This window comes from Hyperolius riggenbachi, chromosome 5 (genome assembly GCF_040937935.1).
Source record: "Hyperolius riggenbachi isolate aHypRig1 chromosome 5, aHypRig1.pri, whole genome shotgun sequence".
Lineage (NCBI taxonomy): Eukaryota > Metazoa > Chordata > Amphibia > Anura > Hyperoliidae > Hyperolius > Hyperolius riggenbachi.
Window position 1 is genome coordinate 13,442,419 of NC_090650.1, and position 19,382 is coordinate 13,461,800.

Here is a 19,382-nt window from a genome sequence, read left to right on the forward strand (position 1 = left end):
CTGCCTACATATACTGGGTACATATACCCCTGCCTACATATACTGGGCATATATACCCCTGGCTACATATACTGGGCACATATACACTTGGCTACATATACTGGGGACATATACACCTGGCTACATATACTGGGGACATATACACCTGGCTACATATAATGGGGACTACTATAGCCCTGACTACATATACTGGGCACATATACCCCTGGCTACATATACTGGGCATATATACCTCTGCCTACATATACTGGGCACATATACCCCTGCCTACATATACTGGGCATATATACCCCTGGCTACATATACTGGGCATATATACCCCTGACTACATATACTGGGGACATATACCCCTGGCTACATATACTGGGCATATATACCGCTGGCTACATATACTGGGCATATATACCTCTCAGGGCCGTTTTTACTGCCGTGCGGCCCGTGCCGCCGCACTGAGCGCTGCTGGGAGGGGGGCGCTGTGATGGAGGGGGGAGCCGGAGCCGCGGGGAGGGCAGCCCGACCTCTCCCTCCCTCTCCCCGGGCCGCCCTCCATGCGATCCCCCCTTGGACTGCAGAGTAATGCGCAGGGAAGCGCTATAGAAAACTACTCACCTCCCTGGTTCCAAACGCTGCTCTCTCGCCGACAGTCTCATCTCTGCATACATGCGGCGGCGTGAGAGCAGCGTTTGGAACCAGGGAGGTGAGTAGTTTTCTATAGCGCTTCCCTGCGCATTACTCTGCAGTCCGAGGGGGGATCGCATGGAGGGCGGCCCGGGGAGAGGGAGGGAGAGGCCGGGCTGCCCTCCCCGCGGCTGCGGCTCCCCCCTCCATCATGGGGTGCACCTACCTAACCTATACTGGGGCAGCTACCTATCTAACCTATCCTGGGGGGCACCTACCTAATCTAACCTATACTGGGGGGCACCTACCTATCTAACCTATACTGGGGGGCACCTACCTAACCTATACTGGGGCAGCTACCTATCTAACCTATCCTGGGGAGCACCTACCTATCTAACCTATCCTGGGGGGCACCTACCTATCTAACCTATACTGGGGGGCAGCTACCTATCTAACCTATACTGGGGGGCAGCTACCTATCTAACCTATACTGGGGGGCACCTACCTAACCTATATTGGGGCAGCTACCTATCTAACCTATCCTGGGGGGCACCTACCTATCTAACCTATCCTAGGGGGCACCTACCTATCTAACCTATACTGGGGGGCAGCTACCTATCTAACCTATACTGGGGGGCACCTACCTAACCTATATTGGGGCAGCTACCTATCTAACCTATCCTGGGGGGCACCTACCTATCTAACCTATACTGGGGGGCAGCTACCTATCTAACCTATCCTGGGGGGCACCTACCTATCTAACCTATACTGGGGGGCAGCTACCTATCTAACCTGGGGGGCAGCTACCTAATCTAACCTATACTGAGGGGGCAGCTACCTAATCTAACCTATCCTGAGGGGCACCTACCTATCTAACCTATACTGGGGGGCAGCTACCTATCTAACCTATACTGGGGGCAGCTACCTATCTAACCTATATTGGGGCAGCTACCTATCTGACCTATCCTGGGGTTACCTACCTATCTAACCTATACTGGGGGGCAGCTACCTATCTAACCTGGGGGGCAGCTACCTAATCTAACCTATACTGAGGGGGCAGCTACCTAATCTAACCTATACAGGGGGGCACCTACCTATCTAACCTATACTGGGGGGCAGCTACCTATCTAACCTATAGTGGGAGCATTAACTTATCCAACCTGTATTGGGGGCACCTACCTACCTAGCTAGCCTATACAGGTAACAACTATACTGGCTACCTATATTGGAGGCACCTACCTAACTAACCTATACTGGGGGCATTTACCTATCTAACCTATACTGGAGGCACCTACCTGGCTAACCTATACCGGAGGCAACTATACTGGCTCACCTATGCCTGCTGGCTACCTATACTGGGGGGACCTATAGCTGGCTACCTATACTGGGGTACCTATTCTGGGGGAATCTATACTGAGTGCAACTAGACCTGGCTAACCTATACTGCGGGCACCCATACCTTGCTGCGCGGGGGGGCGCAATTTTTACACCCTCGCCCTGGGTGCATTTTAGCCTAGAAACTGCACTGATACCTCTGCCTACATATACTGGGCATATATACCCCTGACTACATATACTGGGCATATATACCCCTGGCTACATATACTGGGGACATATACCCCTGGCTACGTATACTGGGCACATATACCCCTGCCTACATATACTGGGCACATATATCCCTGGCTACATATACTGGGCATATATACCCCTGGCTACATATACTGGGCACATATACCCCTGGCTATATATACTGGGCACATATACCCCTGGCTATATATACTGGGCACATATACCCCTGGCTATATATACTGGGCACATATACCCCTGGCTATATATACTGGGCACATATACCCCTGGCTATATATACTGGGCACATATACCCCTGGCTACATATACTGGGCACATATACCCCTGGCTACATATACTAGGCAACTATACCTCTGGCTACATATACTGGGGACTACTATACTCATGGCTACTTATACTGGGGACACCTATAGACCTGGCTACCTGGGGGTACCTATTTTGGGGGAACTGCTGTCAGATTATCTGCATTTTTGTGGAACCGCTGTTATGTATTTTGGGGAACAGCTGCCAGATTATGTGTATGTTAGGGGAACGGCTGCTGCCAGATTACGTGTATTTTGGGGAACTGCTGCCAGATTGTGTATGTTGGGGGACCACTGCTGACAGATTACATGTATTTTGGGGAACTGCTGCCAGATTGTGTATGTTTGGGGGACCACTACTGCCAGATTATATGTCCTTTGGGTGTTACGTGTATTTTGGGTGATCCGCTGCCATGTTTCGCGTATTTTGGGGAACTGCTTCCAAATTATGTGGATGTTGGTGGAACTGCTGCTGCCACATTGTCTATTTTGGGGGAACCACTTCCATATTATCTGTATTTTGGAGGAACTTCTACCAGATTATGTGTCTTTTTGGTGAAATGCTGTCAGATTACATCTATTTTTGGGGGATACACTACGGCAGAGCTCAAACTTCCCCTGGCAGACCTTTTACATCACTGCTAAGGTCATGTATATTTGGCCCCACCCATGACCACGCCCACAGTGTGATTGACCACGCCCATTTTTGGCGCGCCGCGCAGAGGTTCTCCAAGTGGGCCTGATTCACAAAGCGGTGATAACTCAGTTATCACGCCTAAAAGACTTTAGGCATGATAACCTTTGCACCACACTGGTGAAAAGCCAGTTTAGGCGTGATAAGTTTAGGTGTGATAAGTTTAGGTGTGATAAGTTTAGGAATGCTAAGTTTAGATAAGTGTAGATAGCGTGCAAAGTCCCGCACGCAAAGCAGCGCCATTAAACTCTATGCGAAGTGCACCAGACTTTGCTAGCGCAAAACTTTTGATCAGCTGTGCACTGCGGTGCTAACGCAGTTGGTGCTTAAACTTATCATGCCTAAACTTATCACACCTAAACTTATCATGCCTAAACTTATCACACCTAGGGCTCGATTCACAAAGCGGTGATAACTCAGTTATCACGCCTAAAAGACTTTAGGCGTGATGACCTTTTCACCACTGAGTTATCACCGCTTTTTCCTGCTCTTCGCGCGAAGTTACCGCGCGAACGCGCGTTCGCGCGTACGCGCGTGAGAGCGCGCGCAAAGTCCCATAGGGTTTAATGGGAGCTTCACGCGAAGCGTCGGGTGCTGCGCGCGTACGCGCGTACGCGCGGTAACTTCGCGCGAGTTTCTTCTTATCACGCCTAAAGTGAGTTTAGGCGTGATAAGGGGCTTTTCACTGGCGTGCAAACACTTTGCACCGCTTTGTGAATCAAGCCCCTAAACTTATCACACCTAAACTTATCATGCCTAAACTGAGTTTAGGCGTGATAAAGGGCTTTTCACCAGGGTGCTAACTGTTAGCACCGCTTTGTGAATCAGGCCCAGTGAGTCCACTCACTTCTTTTCCCAGGACTAGACCCCTGGGTGTTATTATACATTACCTGCTCCTGGTGGTCGCATCTCCTCCACTTCCTGGTTAGTTAGCAAGTGCCCTGCAGCCAGACAATCACCATGTGGTTTCAGTCCTGGCATGGCGATTGGCTGGCTGCAGGACACCTGCAAACTAACCAGGAAGTAGAGGAGATGTGATCGGTGGGAACAGATATTGCATAATTCTAGAGTAGGGTTAGGTTATAGTAAAATATTGGTAAAGATTAGCAATATTTTAGTTAGGAATTCCTTTCACCAATATTCTAATACTGGTAGTCTCTGGTGATATTTTTCCCTGCACCATCATAGCTTCCAACTATCCCTCTTTTGGAAGGGACAGTCCCTCTTTGGGTACCCAGTCCCTCTCTCCCTCTTTCGTTCTCATTTGTCCCTCTTTCAGGACTCATGTACAGATCTACGTAAATATATGTATTTGTCTACTGAAAAATGTGTTTAATTGACTCTAAGGGCCTGATTCACTATTCGGTGCTAACCTAGTTAGCACGCCTAAAGGCTTTGGGCGTGCTAACTATGGTGCTAAGTACTTAGCACGCACCAGTGAAACTTATAGCGCACGCAAAGTCCCACGCACAAAACTTTGCGCGCGCACAGCGCGGTGCGCGCAAAATAGAAACGGCGCACCCGATGCGCCTATAAGTTCGCATTAGGTGCGCCCTAAACGTTGCACCGAAGTTTTGCGTGCAGGACTTTGCGCGCAACCGCTATTTAGCGCGCACAAACGCAGTTTAGGCGAGATAAGGGGCTTTTCACAAGCGTGCTAACAGTTAGCACGGCTTTGCAAATCAAGCCCTAAATGTTATTACCATCCTTTAAAGGGGTTCTGTGGGGGTTGTGGAAGAGAAAAACTGACACTTACCTTGGGCTTCTATGAGCCCCATGCAGCGGTAATGTCCCACGCCGTCCTCCTCCCATCTGCCGTTCCCCGCAGCCGGCACCGGGCTATTATTCGTCTGACATACAGACGAATAATGCGCGTTGCCGTGCCTCCGCTCGCGTCATCTGAGGCTTACTGCGCAGGCGCAGTGCAACGGAGCCTTGTACTGCGCTTGCGCAGTAAGCTTCCGATGACGCAGGCGGAAGCGAGCGGGTGCGCGGCCACTCTAGCGCAGCCGCAGTTGGATCCCATGCCGCACTAGACCGGGGCCGGCGGCGGAGAACGGCAGATGGGAGCAGGACGGCGTGGGACATTACCGCTGCACGGGGCTGATAGAAGCCCAAGGTAAGTGTCCGTTTTTCTCTTGCACAACCCCCACAGAACCCCTTTAATTGAAATATTTCTTATTTTCATATGTTAATATAAAGGAAAATGAACCAGTGAGATTTGAATTGTAAAATAAAATATTTTTCTCATGAAATCTTTATAGTATGTGTGACTAGGGGGGTGTCCGAGGCATGATTAGGGGTGTGGCAGGGGTGTGGCGTAAGTGTCCTTTCTTATCTCAAAAAGTTGGGAGGTATTGTATGCACCATTTTTATAGGTACGCAGTGCTCTTGGTGCCTGGGTCATTCTCGTGGGGCTTTCTATACTTCCCCTTGGTTTCCACAAACCTAGTAAATTTGGTGATTGTAGCATGTATGGGGACTTTCCTATTAGCGTCTAAAATTTGCACCGTTGAAGCAATTTGTAAAACTTTTTCTGGGAAAATTTGTGGAAAATTTGTGCAACCACCTGAAGTTTGAGGAGAATCTTGCAAGACTAACAGATGTATGTCAGTTTTTCAGAAAGGGGGTGTGGCTTACCCCCAAAAAACTACATTTTATGGCACAAGTGGTCAATCTTCAAACTGAATACTCACCTGAAGATGGATTGGGGAACCTCATAGCGACACCTCGCAACTATTGAGGTTCACCGATCCATCCTCCTGCCTGCATAAACACGCAACGTCACACGACTGCAGACAACGTGCACGAACGAGAGGTCAAACAATCGTGGTACTTTGCGTGGGAGTCGTCGCCGATCTTAAAGATCCGTTGTGATGGTCGTTAACGCCGCCAAACAGCGTTCGAGTGATCGCGCACCTGCACCAACGAATGCAATAATGATCACTTGTTGCTCAAAAAAACAGGGCTGTGGAGTTGGAGTCGAGGAGTCAGAGTCAGAGCAATTTTGGGAACCTGGAGTCAGAGTCAGTGGTTTCAATAAACTGAGGAGTCGGAGTCGGATGATTTTTGAACCAAAACCATAGCCTTTGAAAAAATTAGACTAAGGAGTCGGAGTCAAGGAGTCGGAGCAATTTTGGGTACCTGGAGTCGGTGGTTTCATAAACTGAGGAGTCGGAGTCTGATGATTTTTGTTCCGACTCCACAGCCCTGCAAAAAAATCACTGGTCATCCTAAAATTGAGCTAAAAATTGCATAGTGGGTATGGGCCTATAGACATTTTCTCTTGCTACTCTGCCGCCTGTGCGGATAGTGCGGGTGTTATTTGTCAGTATTGTTACAAGCAAACACTTACACTCCAACTTATCCTCTGGCCGCCCCCTCTCCAGCAGCGATAAATAGCAGACAATGTCCTTCAGCTGGATGGTGTCCGGTGGTCTCAGGGATACAGGAGAAGAGGAGCGAGATGAGCTGTTACTTCTGTAATTCATCCGAAGACCTTCACAGCAACAACAACAAAGGAAACACAAAAGATCAGATATTTCAGGAAGCGTTGTGCTAGAGCAGGAGGATGTGGGGATAGTCAGTGAGATGCAAATACTTTCAAGTTAATGCCAATATTATGCAAAATGTATATAGCCTGAAATCGGAAATTTCCAAGAAAATTCAATTTTATAAATTAGCATAAAAATTGCATCAACTCGGCATTCTTTACATCTCCTTGACCATCTCTAGGAGTCAGACTTGATCAGATGCGTTAAAATGGAATTGAATACTGAAAAAAAAAACAAAGTGTTTCCCTTACCTGGGGCTTCTGCAAGCCCCTTGCAGCCTTCCTGTCCTGCGCCGGTCCTCCACGATCCTCCGCTCTCCCACCGCCAGCTACTTTCATTACCGTCATACCATTGAGTTGTAAGTCAATGGCAACTGCGCGCCCCAAGCCACGCGTATCTTTCTACATGTTCCAGCACGCGATAGCGTCCTATGCTAATAGCGCAGGATGCTACTGTGGGCGGAAACACGAAGATGTGTGGCTGGGGCGCGCAGGCGCAGTTGCCCTTGACTTACAAGCAGTAAATCAGTTGCCGTGCCAACTGAAACAAAACTGCACCGCAGCGGGAGAATGGAGGATCGTGGAGAACCGGTGCAGGACAGGAAGGGTGCAAGGGGCTCGCAGAAGCTCCAGGTAAGTGAAACACTTTGGGTTTTTTTTATATATTCAGTTCTGCTTTAAAGAGGAGCTGTCAGCCATACTATATCAGAAAAAAACAACCACATACAGAATATAAGTACTGTAGATAAATACTTGCTCTACTTACATAACAGACGTATTGCACTGTCCACATTTTGAATTTAGTGATTTTTTTATAGTAAAAAAAGAGAAAATCCTTCTTAGCATTTCCCATTTTAACTGTGGCTATTTTGAAGCCAACCCTGATGTCATTTCCTCCCTTACTCTCTTCTGCCTGATTGTGTATGCATTGCCCACCCCTGACTATAGAAAGTGTGTTATCTCAGCATGAGAAATATTGGCCAATCAGAGAGGAACAGAGGTGTGGGAGGGGAAACAGGAGGGAAAGAGGCTTCAGCCAATCAGGCTGCATTAGTTAAGTCTGAGGGGAAGTAGAGAAGCAAAAAAGGACAACCCAGCATCAGGGCCGGGCCGAGGCAGAGGCTGAAGAGGCTCCAGCCTCAGGGCGCAGTGTAGGGGGGGGGGGGGGGCGCACAATTCATTCGGCTGTCATTCCCAATTGTGTTTGAAGCAGAAAGAAATAAGAAAAGGGGATACAATTCAACGTCTAGATGGGATTGGTAGTTGCTCGGCACCCCTTTTTCTTCTTACCTTCTCCCCCCCTAACACTTTCTTCCCCTCCTTTCATTCCTCTCTCTTTCTTCTTACCTTTCTCCTGATGGTCTCTGTCCCATCAGCAAGATGCAATATAGAATGATGATCTTTATATAACGATAGCTAAACACAGGGAGTGGCCCATGGGTCAGTTCATAAGGCCAACATCTAACACCCCCGCGACCCCTGGTCTACACAAACATTTTGAAAGGTACAAACTGTAAAGATCATAGAGCCCAAGACTCTGCGTGGTGGTCCCCCTTTCCCAAGCACTTTTGTATTAAGTTTAAAGTTGACTAGGGATGTCAGTAATTGACGCCATAGTGCTGCTGACGTCCAAAATATTTTCATATGTAATATTGTCTGCCTTTGTAGATTTTGCTGTACCTCAAGTTGTATTTAAATTTGCATTTGGTTGTTATCTGTACAACACATTTTGATATTGCACGGTTTTACTGCTTTTTATTCAAAAACCAATAAAAACCTTTTTGAGAAAAAAAGAAAAGGGCATACATACTGTAGCAGTGGCTGCAAGCCAGATAACTAGAGATTAAGGTTGGGGGCCCTGTGGCGCCTCTTAGTCTAATAGCAATCAGGGTGTGACGGCTGGGGTGGGAGGGATGGAGGAGGGGCCTCTTAGTGTAATAGCAATCAGTGTGTGATGGCTGGGGTGGGAGGGGAGGGGCCTCTTAGTCTAATAGAAATCAGTGTGTGGTGGCTGGGGTGGGAGGGATGGGGAGGGGCCTCTTAGTGTAATAGCAATCAGTGTGTGACTGCTGGGGTGGGAGGGATGGAAGGGCCTCTTAGTGTAATAGCAATCAGTGTGTGACGGCTGGGGTGGGAGGGATGGGGAGGGGCCTCTTAGTGTAATAGCAATCAGTGTGTGACTGCTGGGGTGGGAGGGATGGAAGGGCCTCTTAGTGTAATAGCAATCAGTGTGTGGAGGCTGGGGTGGGAGGGATGGAGGGGCCTCTTAGTGTAATAGCAATCAGTGTGTGACGGCTGGGGTGGGAGGGATGGGGAGGGGCCTCTTAGTGTAATAGCAATCAGTGTGTGACGGCTGGGGTGGGAGGGATGGGGGAGGGGCCTCTTAGTGTAATAGTAATCAGTGTGTGACGGCTGGGGTGGGAGGGATGGAGGAGGGGCCTCTTAGTGTAATAGCAATCAGTGTGTGACGGCTGGGGTGGGAGGGATGGGGGAGGGGCCTCTTAGTGTAATAGCAATCAGTGTGTGACGGCTGGGGTGGGAGGGATGAAGGGGCCTCTTAGTGTAATAGCAATCAGTGTGTGACGGCTGGGGTGGGAGGGATGGAGGCGCCTCTTAGTGTAATAGCAATCAGTGTGTGACGGCTGGGGTGGGAGGGATGGAGGAGGGGCCTCTTAGTGTAATAGCAATCAGTGTGTGACGGCTGGGGTGGGAGGGATGAAGGGGCCTCTTAGTGTAATAGCAATCAGTGTGTGACGGCTGGGGTGGGAGGGATGGGGGAGGGGCCTCTTAGTCTAATAGCAATCAGGGTGTGACGGCTGGGTTGGGAGGGATGGAGGGGCGCACTTTGGTGTCTCAGCCTTGGGTGCTGTAGGACCTTGTCCCGGCTCTGCCCAGCATGCCCTGCAACTTCCTTTGTGTACCAAATAAGAGTCAGGAAAACTGGGGAATGATCATTTATCAACAAGAAAAGTAATAATGATGTGTAACTTTTATATTGCCTGATTAGCATCCTTATTACTTGTTTACCAGATAAAAATAAAGAATTGATTTTGATTTTATGCAGTTGCACATTAAAGGCCCAGTGCACACCTAAAAGCGCTTGCGTAATTGCAGATGCTCAGCGCTTTTCGAAGTGATTTTTCAAGGCGATTCTAGGCATAGGCATGTGCTGTGTGTTTTCTATTTATACCTAGCGATTTTTGGAGATTTTTTTGTGTAGCTTTTTTTTTTTTTAGATACCATACAAGTGCTATTGTACTGGTTTTGTAACAAAAATGCTTGGAAAATTGCTCTGATCTAGCGCTTTTCAACTTTCCTATACTTAACATTAAGGGTGAATCGCCTCAGAAATGCTGCAGGACTCGCGTTTGTGTTTTGGAAAAAATCACATCGCTCTGGTATGCTCCATCCCATAGAAAAACAATAGCCAAGTAATTTTGAAAAGAGCTCAGAAGTACTCTAGGTGTGCACCAGCCCAAGCTGATATTATCTTTTGGGCAGTGTACACAAGTTAACTCATGGCAGATGTCTCAGTGCAGTGGCACTGCCCTTGAGTATACTCAGTCACATGACTGTGTGATCACATGACTTTAGTCAATACAGGAATTAAGGGCAGGAGTGCTCTGCTATCTATCCTGCATAACAACACTGCCCTCTAGTGGGGACAGTTATTACCAAGTAAGAATTATACTGGTTACATTTATGATGGTAGTCAAAAAACTTTCAGAACCAGGTCATCAACAGCAGAGTGCCCACTGCCCTCAGGAGCGGATGCTTATTGTTCTGTATGATGAATGGCGATCCATCCGCCGCCCACATAACTCATGCTAAGTTCACAAGTGGGACAAATAACATCTATACACATACACGCTTTTCTCCTGGCGGACTCAAAGCACCAGAGCTGCAGCCACAAGGACGCGCTCTATAGGCAGTAGCAGTGTTAGGGAGACTTGCCTAAGGTCTCCTACTGAATAGGTGCTGGCTTACTGAACAGACAGAGCCGAGATTCGAACACTGGTCTCCTGCGTCAGAGGCAGAGCCCTTAACCATTACACCATACAGTGGATCTTCATTAGATAATTTCAACCTCTTTTAAAGCTAGCAATGTGTCTGTACAGCATTGGCCCCTCAAACCGCCCCCCAAGGCATCGAGCCACGATTAGTGTTGCTCGGATACAATCCGCGATCACGGCATTGCATTCACAAGCATTTTTTCACTATCCGACATCGTGATCCGAATCAGTGATCGGGAATCAATCACAGCAGTCAATCATGAGTTCAGCCGTTATTCCAAGTATTCGAGAAAAATATTCGTGATTATCACCTGAAAACCTGCCGACTTTAGCAGTTAAAAAGCAAAGCCTGTTTATATGGTAGAAACACCAAATTTGCTATAATGATATGATAAAAAGAACAATGGGAAACAATAATCTTTTCCTATTTTTTTAATCCTTTTTTTCTTTTATGTTCAGAGGGTGGGAAATAAAAAAAAATTATGTAGGGTCCTCCCTACCGAGCATATTTAACCCCTTGTCCCCCATTCAGGTTGGGATAGCCAGAATGCGGAGCCCCGGCCAACTGGGGCTTCGCACCCTGAGTTATATCAGCCGGCATGGTCCATGGTATGGGGAGCTCTGGGGGAGAGGGGAGACCAAGCCTCCCCGACGCTTCCCCCCTCCCCCCCCCAGAGCCCTGTCCAATCTCGATGGACAAGGGGCTCTTCCCCACCGGTGCCCCAGGAGGATGTGGGGGCGATGACTCCCTGGGGGGGGGTCATGGTTGCATCTGGGAGTCCCCTTTTAAGAAGTGGCCCCAGATGACCGCCCCCTCCCAGGAGAAGAGAGTATAGGGGTACAAAGTACTCCTTACCCATTTCCACAAAGGGTTAAATGAAATAAAAACATGATGACGAGAAAAGTATTTTAATATTCTTAATTAACCAGAAATCCTTACCTGCACCTTCAAAAAAAATTTCCCACGCTATTATCGTCTAATCTTGCGATCTTCTGAAGTTGATTGAAGATCTCCGCCGGTCGCCGTCACACATGCTATACACTTAGTATAGCTGAGAGCCAAAGCATCTTTAAATTTCCCTCCAAGGCTCCCCATTGGTTTCTTATAGACCAATGAATGGGGATCCTCCTGATCCCCATTGGTCTGTTAAGGAACCAATGGGGAGCCTTGGAGGGAAGTTTAAAGATGCTTTTGGCTCTCAGCTATACTTAGTATAGCTGAGAGCAGTTCGGCGGGGGCGGCGTGTGTGGTGGCAGCCAGCGGAGATCTTCAAGATCACAAGATAGAGGATATTGGCGTGGGACATTTCCCTCTATCTACCTATAGCAACAGCGGAGGCATTGGAGTGTGATTTTTTTTTTTAAGGGTATAGGTAAGTACTTCTGGTTAATTAAGAATATTAAAATACTTTACTCGTCGTTGTGTTTTTATTTCATTTAACCCTTTGTGGAAATGGGTAAGGAGTACTTTGTACCCCTGTACTCCTTTCTTTTGGGAGGGGGGCAGGCATCTAGGGTCCCCTATCTGGCAAAATTTTTGAGGCAAATTCGCAAGTCAGTTTCAAATCCAGGTCACAATCACGGCTTATCCGGATTTTGGGACTGCCGTAACCGGATTTATTTGAATCCGTGATAGGGGGTATCTGAGCAACACTAGCCACGATCAGTGCCATGCAACATTGGACACGTGTACTTAGCTCATGTCATGAGAGGTAACAATGTACTGAGTTAGTAGCATAACTACAATTCATGGGGCCCTCCAGTGATACCTTGATGGGCCCCCCAATAGTCACACCCCTTCCCTTGCCACCCCTTGGTGCCCTTCAAGGCCTGGAGGCCCATCTCACAGGGGTCATAAAACAAGTGTGGCCATCATGATCTCTCCACCTATAACAAGTGTAGCCACAAAACACCAGATCTGAAGTATAGTCCCCTGTATCGGAGGAAGGGAAGCTTAGTAGTTGGGGGCCCTCACAGCTCTGGGCCCCCCACTGCGACCATAGGGGCTGCTCCTCTCTAGTTACAATCCTGACACTGATGACTTCCCTGGAATGGAAGGACTCAGTAGGGGGAAGCAGAGTGCTTCCCTCTATCTACCTATAGCAACTGCGGAGTTATGCCTTAACATTCATCTCTCTGCGAGTCTTGCAGGTGATTTTCTGTTCGAAAGCTCACTTATCCTATCCTTTAATGTGGCAGCAGTCTTAGACATCGAGCTGCCGTTGTCCTATTGTGCTCCCTGTCGCTATAGAGACCAGAGTCATTTTTGCTTTACCCTTGACATGTACACAGATGGCGAATGGTCCGGTGTTTATGTGTTTCCATGACAACCCCTTAAAGAGCTGCTTCTTGAGAGGAAAACAAAACTCCTCTTCAGCACTAGAGAGGGTCAGCGGGATGCCAATAACTCCCACGTGCCTGCAGAATTAAAGTGAGCCTCAAACAACCCTGAGAGAAAAGTTAGATACTCACCTATGTGGATGGAAAGTTCTGGATCCCACAGAACCTCCCTGGTCCGCTCTGTGTGCCCTCAGTCCACTGCTGCCTACTGTTTAAATGTTGCACTTCGTTTCAGGACTCTTTGTAAGGTTTCAAAAGCACTTGTGCCCCCTAGTGCATGCGCGAGCCCATTTGCAAAACGGACACGCAGGGGCATAACAACAGCCCATAAGTACCCCTGCAAAATTGTCATTGGGACCCCTGGAATCCAAACTTCACATGCAGAATAGAGCAGGGAGCAGAGTAATGGTATCCTGCTCCAGTGCTGCTGGTCCTCCTCTATGCATCACACCTGCACACTCTCAGCTGCCATTCGCTAGCTCCCGATCACCTGACTCGCATTGGTCATGTGATTGGGAGCCAGAGTTCCCACCTCATTCCTTTAAAGGGGGACTATGGCGAAACATTTTTAAATTTAAAATATGTCCAAACATAGACAAATAGGAAGTACATTTCTCCCAGAGTAAAATGAGCCATACATTACTCTTCTCCTATGTTGCTGTCACTTACAGTAGGTAGCAGAAATATGACAGAAGTGACTGGTTTTGGACTAGTCCATCTCTTCATGGGGGATTCTCAGGGATTTATTTATTATCAAAAGCACTTAGTGAATGGCAGTTGCTTTGTCCAACTGTCAAAAAACTGTGTAGCGGGCAGGGAAGCTGGCCAGCATCATTGTTTAAATCCTTTTTAGGTAATATCTTTATAAAGAATAAAAGCCTTGCTGAGAATCCCCTCTGAAGAGATGGACTAGACCAAAACCTGTTGGTCATGTCAGATTTCTACTACTTACAGTAAATGCCAGAAACATAGGAGAAAGGTAATTTATGGCTCATTTTACTCTGGACACAACGTACTTCTTATTTGTATATGTTTGCCCATATTTTAAATTTTACAATTTTTCGCCATAGTGCCCCTTTAAATACTGGCACATATGAATTATACATGCCTTGTGGCTAGTTAGATGCAGTTTCAGCACTGATTATGTGTGAATAGCCCCAGAACCTGTATAACTTAGATGTGTCGGTATTTAAAGGGATGAAGTGGCAACCCTATCGGGAGCCAGCGAAAGGCAGCAGAAAGTGTACAGCTGTGATGCAAGGAGGAGACCCGCAGTGCGGGAGCAGGTAAACATTGCAGGTGAAATAGCACCTGTGCTACTCTGCATGTGGGTAAGGAGAGGGAGGAGGAGTGGGCATCCACAGCCCCCAGGCCCCCCAGTGGTTGCAGGGGTCACAGGGTTATTGTTACACCCTTGCGGACACGCTCATCTTCAGCAATACTCGGGGATACCAGTACTTACGAAGCCTTCAGGTCAAATAATTTTACCGAGGTGGCAGCACTGGAATGTGGAGATGGAGAGATGACAAGGAAGGCCTCTATGGGATTTTACCTTCTCTTCCATTTACCTAGCCCAGTGATCTGCAAACTTGGCTCTCCAGCTGTTAAGGAACACTGTAGTCACTTCCTGTCTGAGTCAGGACTGAGTCAGCCACTTACATGCCTGATATTTAACTCTTTCAGGCAGAGGAAGAAAAAAAGGAACACAGCATAGTTATTTGTGTGCTAGGCACTGTACATACACATGTCTATCTCATCATGTCACATGTCACTTCTGGTATCCTTTAAAGGGACACTGTAGGGTGGTCGGGGGAAAATGAGTTGAAGTTACCCGGGGCTTTTAATGGTCCCCTGCAGATGTCCTTTGCCTGTGCAGCCACTCCCCAATGCTCCAGCCCCGCCCCCGGTTCACTTCTGGAATTTCAGACTTTAAAGTCTAAAAACCACTGCGCCTGCGTTGCTGTGTCCTCACTCCCGCTGATGTCACCAGGAGCGTACTGCGCAGGCCCAGTATGGTGTGTGCCTGCGCCGTGCGCTCCTGGTGACATCAGGGGAAGCGAGGACACAGCAACGCAGGCGCAGTGGTTTTCAGACTTTAAAGCCTGAAATTCCAGAAGTGAACAGGAGGCGGGGCCGGAGCATTGGGGAGTGGCTGCGCGGCCACAGGATGTCTGTGGGGGACCATTAGAAGCACCGGATAACTTCAACTAATTTTCCCCCGACCCCCCTACAGTATCCCTTTAAGGTTGTTCAACCTTATCTCTCAATGTTCTAGTTATTATTATTATTATTATTATTTTAGTATTTTATATAGCGCTGACATATTACGCAGCGCTGTACAGTATATATATATATATATCTTGTCACTAACTGTCCCTCAAAGGAGCTCACAATCTAATCCCTACCATTGCCATATGTCTATATTATGTAGTGTAAGTACTGTAGTCTAGGGCCAATTTTAGAGGGAGCCAATTAACTTATCTGTATGTTTTTGGAATGTGGGAGGAAACCGGAGTGCCCGGAGGAAACCCACGCAGACACGGAGAGAACATACAAACTCTTTGCAGATAGTGCCCTGGCTGGGATTCGAACCAGGGACCCAGCGCTGCAAGGCGAGAGAGCTAACCACTACGCCACCGTTCTGCCCTTAATAGTTAGAGAATAGTTCCATTGAGTGGCACCATCCAGCCGATATTTAGGTTGGGGTAAACCTACCTCCAGAGAGAAGCTGAGACTTGCTCTGCATGGACGGACTAGGGTGCTGGAATTTATTTCCAAATGACATGAAGAGATGTTTGCAGAATTCATCTGGTAAGTCGACCTCCAGAAAAGTCTTCATGAACAACTGGAAACCTTCAAAGTCAATAGCCTAAAAGAAAAAACAACAGTCACATCGACAACAACAACCAAACAATCATGTGCAGCAAAATATTTTCTGCATTAAAATGCACTGAATTCTTGCAAAATAATAATTGTTCAGAAAATATTCATTTTCACAAAAAAAAAAGAGCGTCTTGATAAAATCCATTTTCTCATGCCCCAGTGACTTCAAAGTATTTTCCTAAAACTTTTTGTTGTTTTAAAAAAATATTTTTTTTTTTTACAAAAATACCCTTCTCCACTAAAGTGGAAATTTTGGCAAAATGGAAAAGCACCATTTTGGCTCATCATCCTTTCATTGAAGGACATCTGAGGCTATAACCAGTTAATTCCCAGGAAAGTTTATTATCCGGGGATTTTATCTGACTGCCACCTGGAGTCAGGAAGGAATTTTTTCCCCTTACAGGTTAACTGGTCCAGGCTTTGTACATTTTCTTTTCTTCCTTACTCTGGATTAACTACAGTTGGATACGTGATGGCATGGGAGAGAAAGGTACCTAATGCTTACATATTTATTTATACATTTATTTACAGGATACCAAAAGTGGCATGTGACATGATGAGATAGACATGTGTATGTACAGTGCCAAGCACACAAATAACTAGGCTGCGTTCCTTTTTCCCCTTTGTCTGCCTGAAAGAGTTAAATATCAGGTATGTAAGTGGCTGACTCAGTCCTGACTCAGACAGGAAGTGACTACAGTGTGACCCTCACTGATAAGAAATTCCAACTATAAAACACTTTCCTAGCAGAAAATGGCTTCTGAGAGTAAGAAAGAGATAAAAAGAGGAATTTCTTATCAGTGAGGGTCACACTGCAGACACTTCCTGTCTGAGTCAGGAATGAGTCAGCCACTTACATACCTGATATTTAACTCTTTCAGGCAGAGAAAGAAAAAAAAGGAACACAGCATAGTCATTTGTGTGCTTGGCACTGTACATACACATGTCTATCTCATCATGTCACATGTCACTTCGGGTATCCTTTAATTATTTTTGGTTGGACTGGCATAATGCCATTAAAGAAGTTATGTGAATCCATGCCAACGACATCAGCGGATGTACTTACTTGCTTGAGGATGTCCTGCTTCTGCAAGAGAAGAGAAAGACAAGGGTTAGGCCATACAATACTGAACAGACAAATATTATTTCCATCATTACTGCTGTCGGCAAATGGAGCAAGGAGACAACAGAATCTTTAGGGCAGTCCACAAACAGCAAATGTTCTCCGCTGACCTCGGGGCTATAGGCATAGAAGTTATGGTGCTCTAAATTCCACCAAATTGACAAATCCGCAAATCCAGGGGCGTAACAATAGACCCTGCAAGAGATGCACCCGCAGGGGGGCCCAGAAGCAGCAGGGGCCCATGGGAGGAGAAGTTTCCTTTCCCTGTCCCGAGAGACTAAGGACACAGAGAGAAAAAACTTTCTGATCTCTGCACAATTGTTCTAATAGCTGCATCAGTTTAGCCACTGATAACAAATCATGCAAAGTTTTGTAGATAAAGATTTGTAGACAGTCCCTATTCAGTGTGCAGCAGGCGCTTGTGTACACCTCCAACCTCTCTACCCCTTTCCCAAGTGCTGTGTACTGTAGTGATGCTGGAGGAGTCTGCAGAGCCCCGCCCCCAGCCTCTCTACCCCTCACCAAGTGCTGTGTACTGTAGTGATGCTGGAGGAGTCTGCAGAGCCCCGCCCCCAGCCTCTCTACCCCTCCCCAAGTGCTGTGTACTGTAGTGATGCTGGAGAAGTCTGCAGAGCCCCGCCCCCAACCTCTCTACCCCTCCCCAAGTGCTGTGTACTGCAGTGATGCTGGAGGAGTCTGCAGAGCCCCGCCCCCAGCCCCTCTACCCCTCCCCAAGTGCTGTGTACTGTAGTGATGATGGAGGAGTCTGCAGAGCCCCGCCCCCAGCCTCTCTACCCCTCCCCAAGTGCTGTGTACTGCAGTGATGCTGGAGGAGTCTGCAGAGCCCCGCCCCCAGCCCCTCTACCCCTCCCCAAGTGCTGTGTACTGCAGTGATGCTGGAGGAGTCTGCAGAGCCCCGCCCCCAGCCCCTCTACCCCTCCCCAAGTGCTGTGTACTGTAGTGATGCTGGAGGCGTCTGCAGAGCCCCGCCCCCAACCTCTCTACCCCTCCCCAAGTGCTGTGTACTGCAGTGATGCTGGAGGAGTCTGCAGAGCCCCGCCCGCAGCCTCTCTACCCCTCCCCAAGTGCTGTGTACTGTAGTGATGCTTGAGGAGTCTGCACTCTGCTGAGCCCCGCCCTCGGCCTCTTCACCCCTCCCCAAGTGCTGTGTGCTGTAGTGATGCTGGAGGAGTCTGCAGAGCCCCGCCCCCAACCTCTCTACCCCTCCCCAAGTGCTGTGTACTGTAGTGATGCTGGAGAAGTCTGCAGAGCCCCGCCCCTAACCTCTCTACCCCTCCCCAAGTGCTGTGTACTGTAGTGATGCTGGAGGAGTCTGCAGAGCCCCGCCCCCAGCATCTCTACCCCTCACCAAGAGCTGTGTACTGTAGTGATGCTGGAGGAGTCTGCACTCTGCAGAGCCCCGCCCCCGGCCTCTCCACCCCTCCCCAAGTGCTGTGTACTGTAGTGATGCTGGAGGAGTCTGCACTCTGCAGATCCCCGCCCCCAGCCTCTCCACCCCTCCCCAAGTGCTGTGTGCTGTAGTGATGCTGGAGGAGTCTGCAGAGCCCCGCCCCCAACCTCTCTACCCCTCCCCAAGTGCTCTGTACTGTAATGATGCTGGAGAAGTCTGCAAAGCCAGTTCTGCTCCATCAGAGGTGGACAGAGTGAGTGTAATAAGCTGAGGCTGGGAGCACACAACCGTCTGTCGGTTTTCTGTATGCGTTTTCTGCACTGTAATAGATAGCGGAGATACCGCCGCAGAGACAAGCGGCATGGCGGCTATTTCCGCGTACCAGCCGGCGGCCTCTGCCGCGCGGTTACATGCTGGTGCTTTGCCTGGTCCTTCTATTGCACATAGATTGAGGGCTACGCACGCGCGCCAAGCGACAGGACCTTTATGCGAATAGAAGGGGGGTCAGCTGATCTGTCTAGTCAGCTGACTCCAACGGTCCTTTGGATTGGCTGAGTGATGAGGGCGGCGCTGCGGAGCATTTCTGTATATATACTACTGGTCTGTCAGTTGCTCTATGTCTGCTGTTGCGAATGCTATCGTGTTAGCGTTCAGACCCTAGTCAGATCCCAAAGTGTGCTAGAACCAGCTGGAGCTGGGGATCCACACTTAGCCAAATTCTGTTGATAGCTTAAAGTACTAATTGCATTGTATTATCTGTTATGACCTTCTGCTTCCTTTGACTATTCTCCTGCTCGTTGATTCTGTACCTTTGCTCATCTGATTCCTGTTGCCGACTCTGCTTGAACGTGACATTGA

At 48.2% G+C, this 19,382-nt stretch overlaps 1 protein-coding gene across 4 annotated transcripts in view; it reads right to left on the reverse strand.

Annotated features, from left to right (window-relative positions):
• Positions 1–19,382, reverse strand: part of DGKB (diacylglycerol kinase beta) — an 849,394-nt gene that overhangs the window by 546,090 nt on the left and 283,922 nt on the right. For 3 of the 4 annotated variants that reach the window (XM_068235094.1, XM_068235095.1, XM_068235096.1), the window contains exons 4-6: positions 17,057–17,077; positions 15,823–15,976; positions 6,557–6,700 (exon numbers count right to left, since the gene is read on the reverse strand). In XM_068235094.1, coding sequence (XP_068091195.1) covers positions 6,557–6,700; positions 15,823–15,976; positions 17,057–17,077 — 319 coding nt within the window. Of the gene's footprint in view, positions 1–6,556; positions 6,701–12,942; positions 12,990–15,822; positions 15,977–17,056; positions 17,078–19,382 lie in introns of those variants that run through there. The other variant, XM_068235097.1, reaches the window with a different exon arrangement.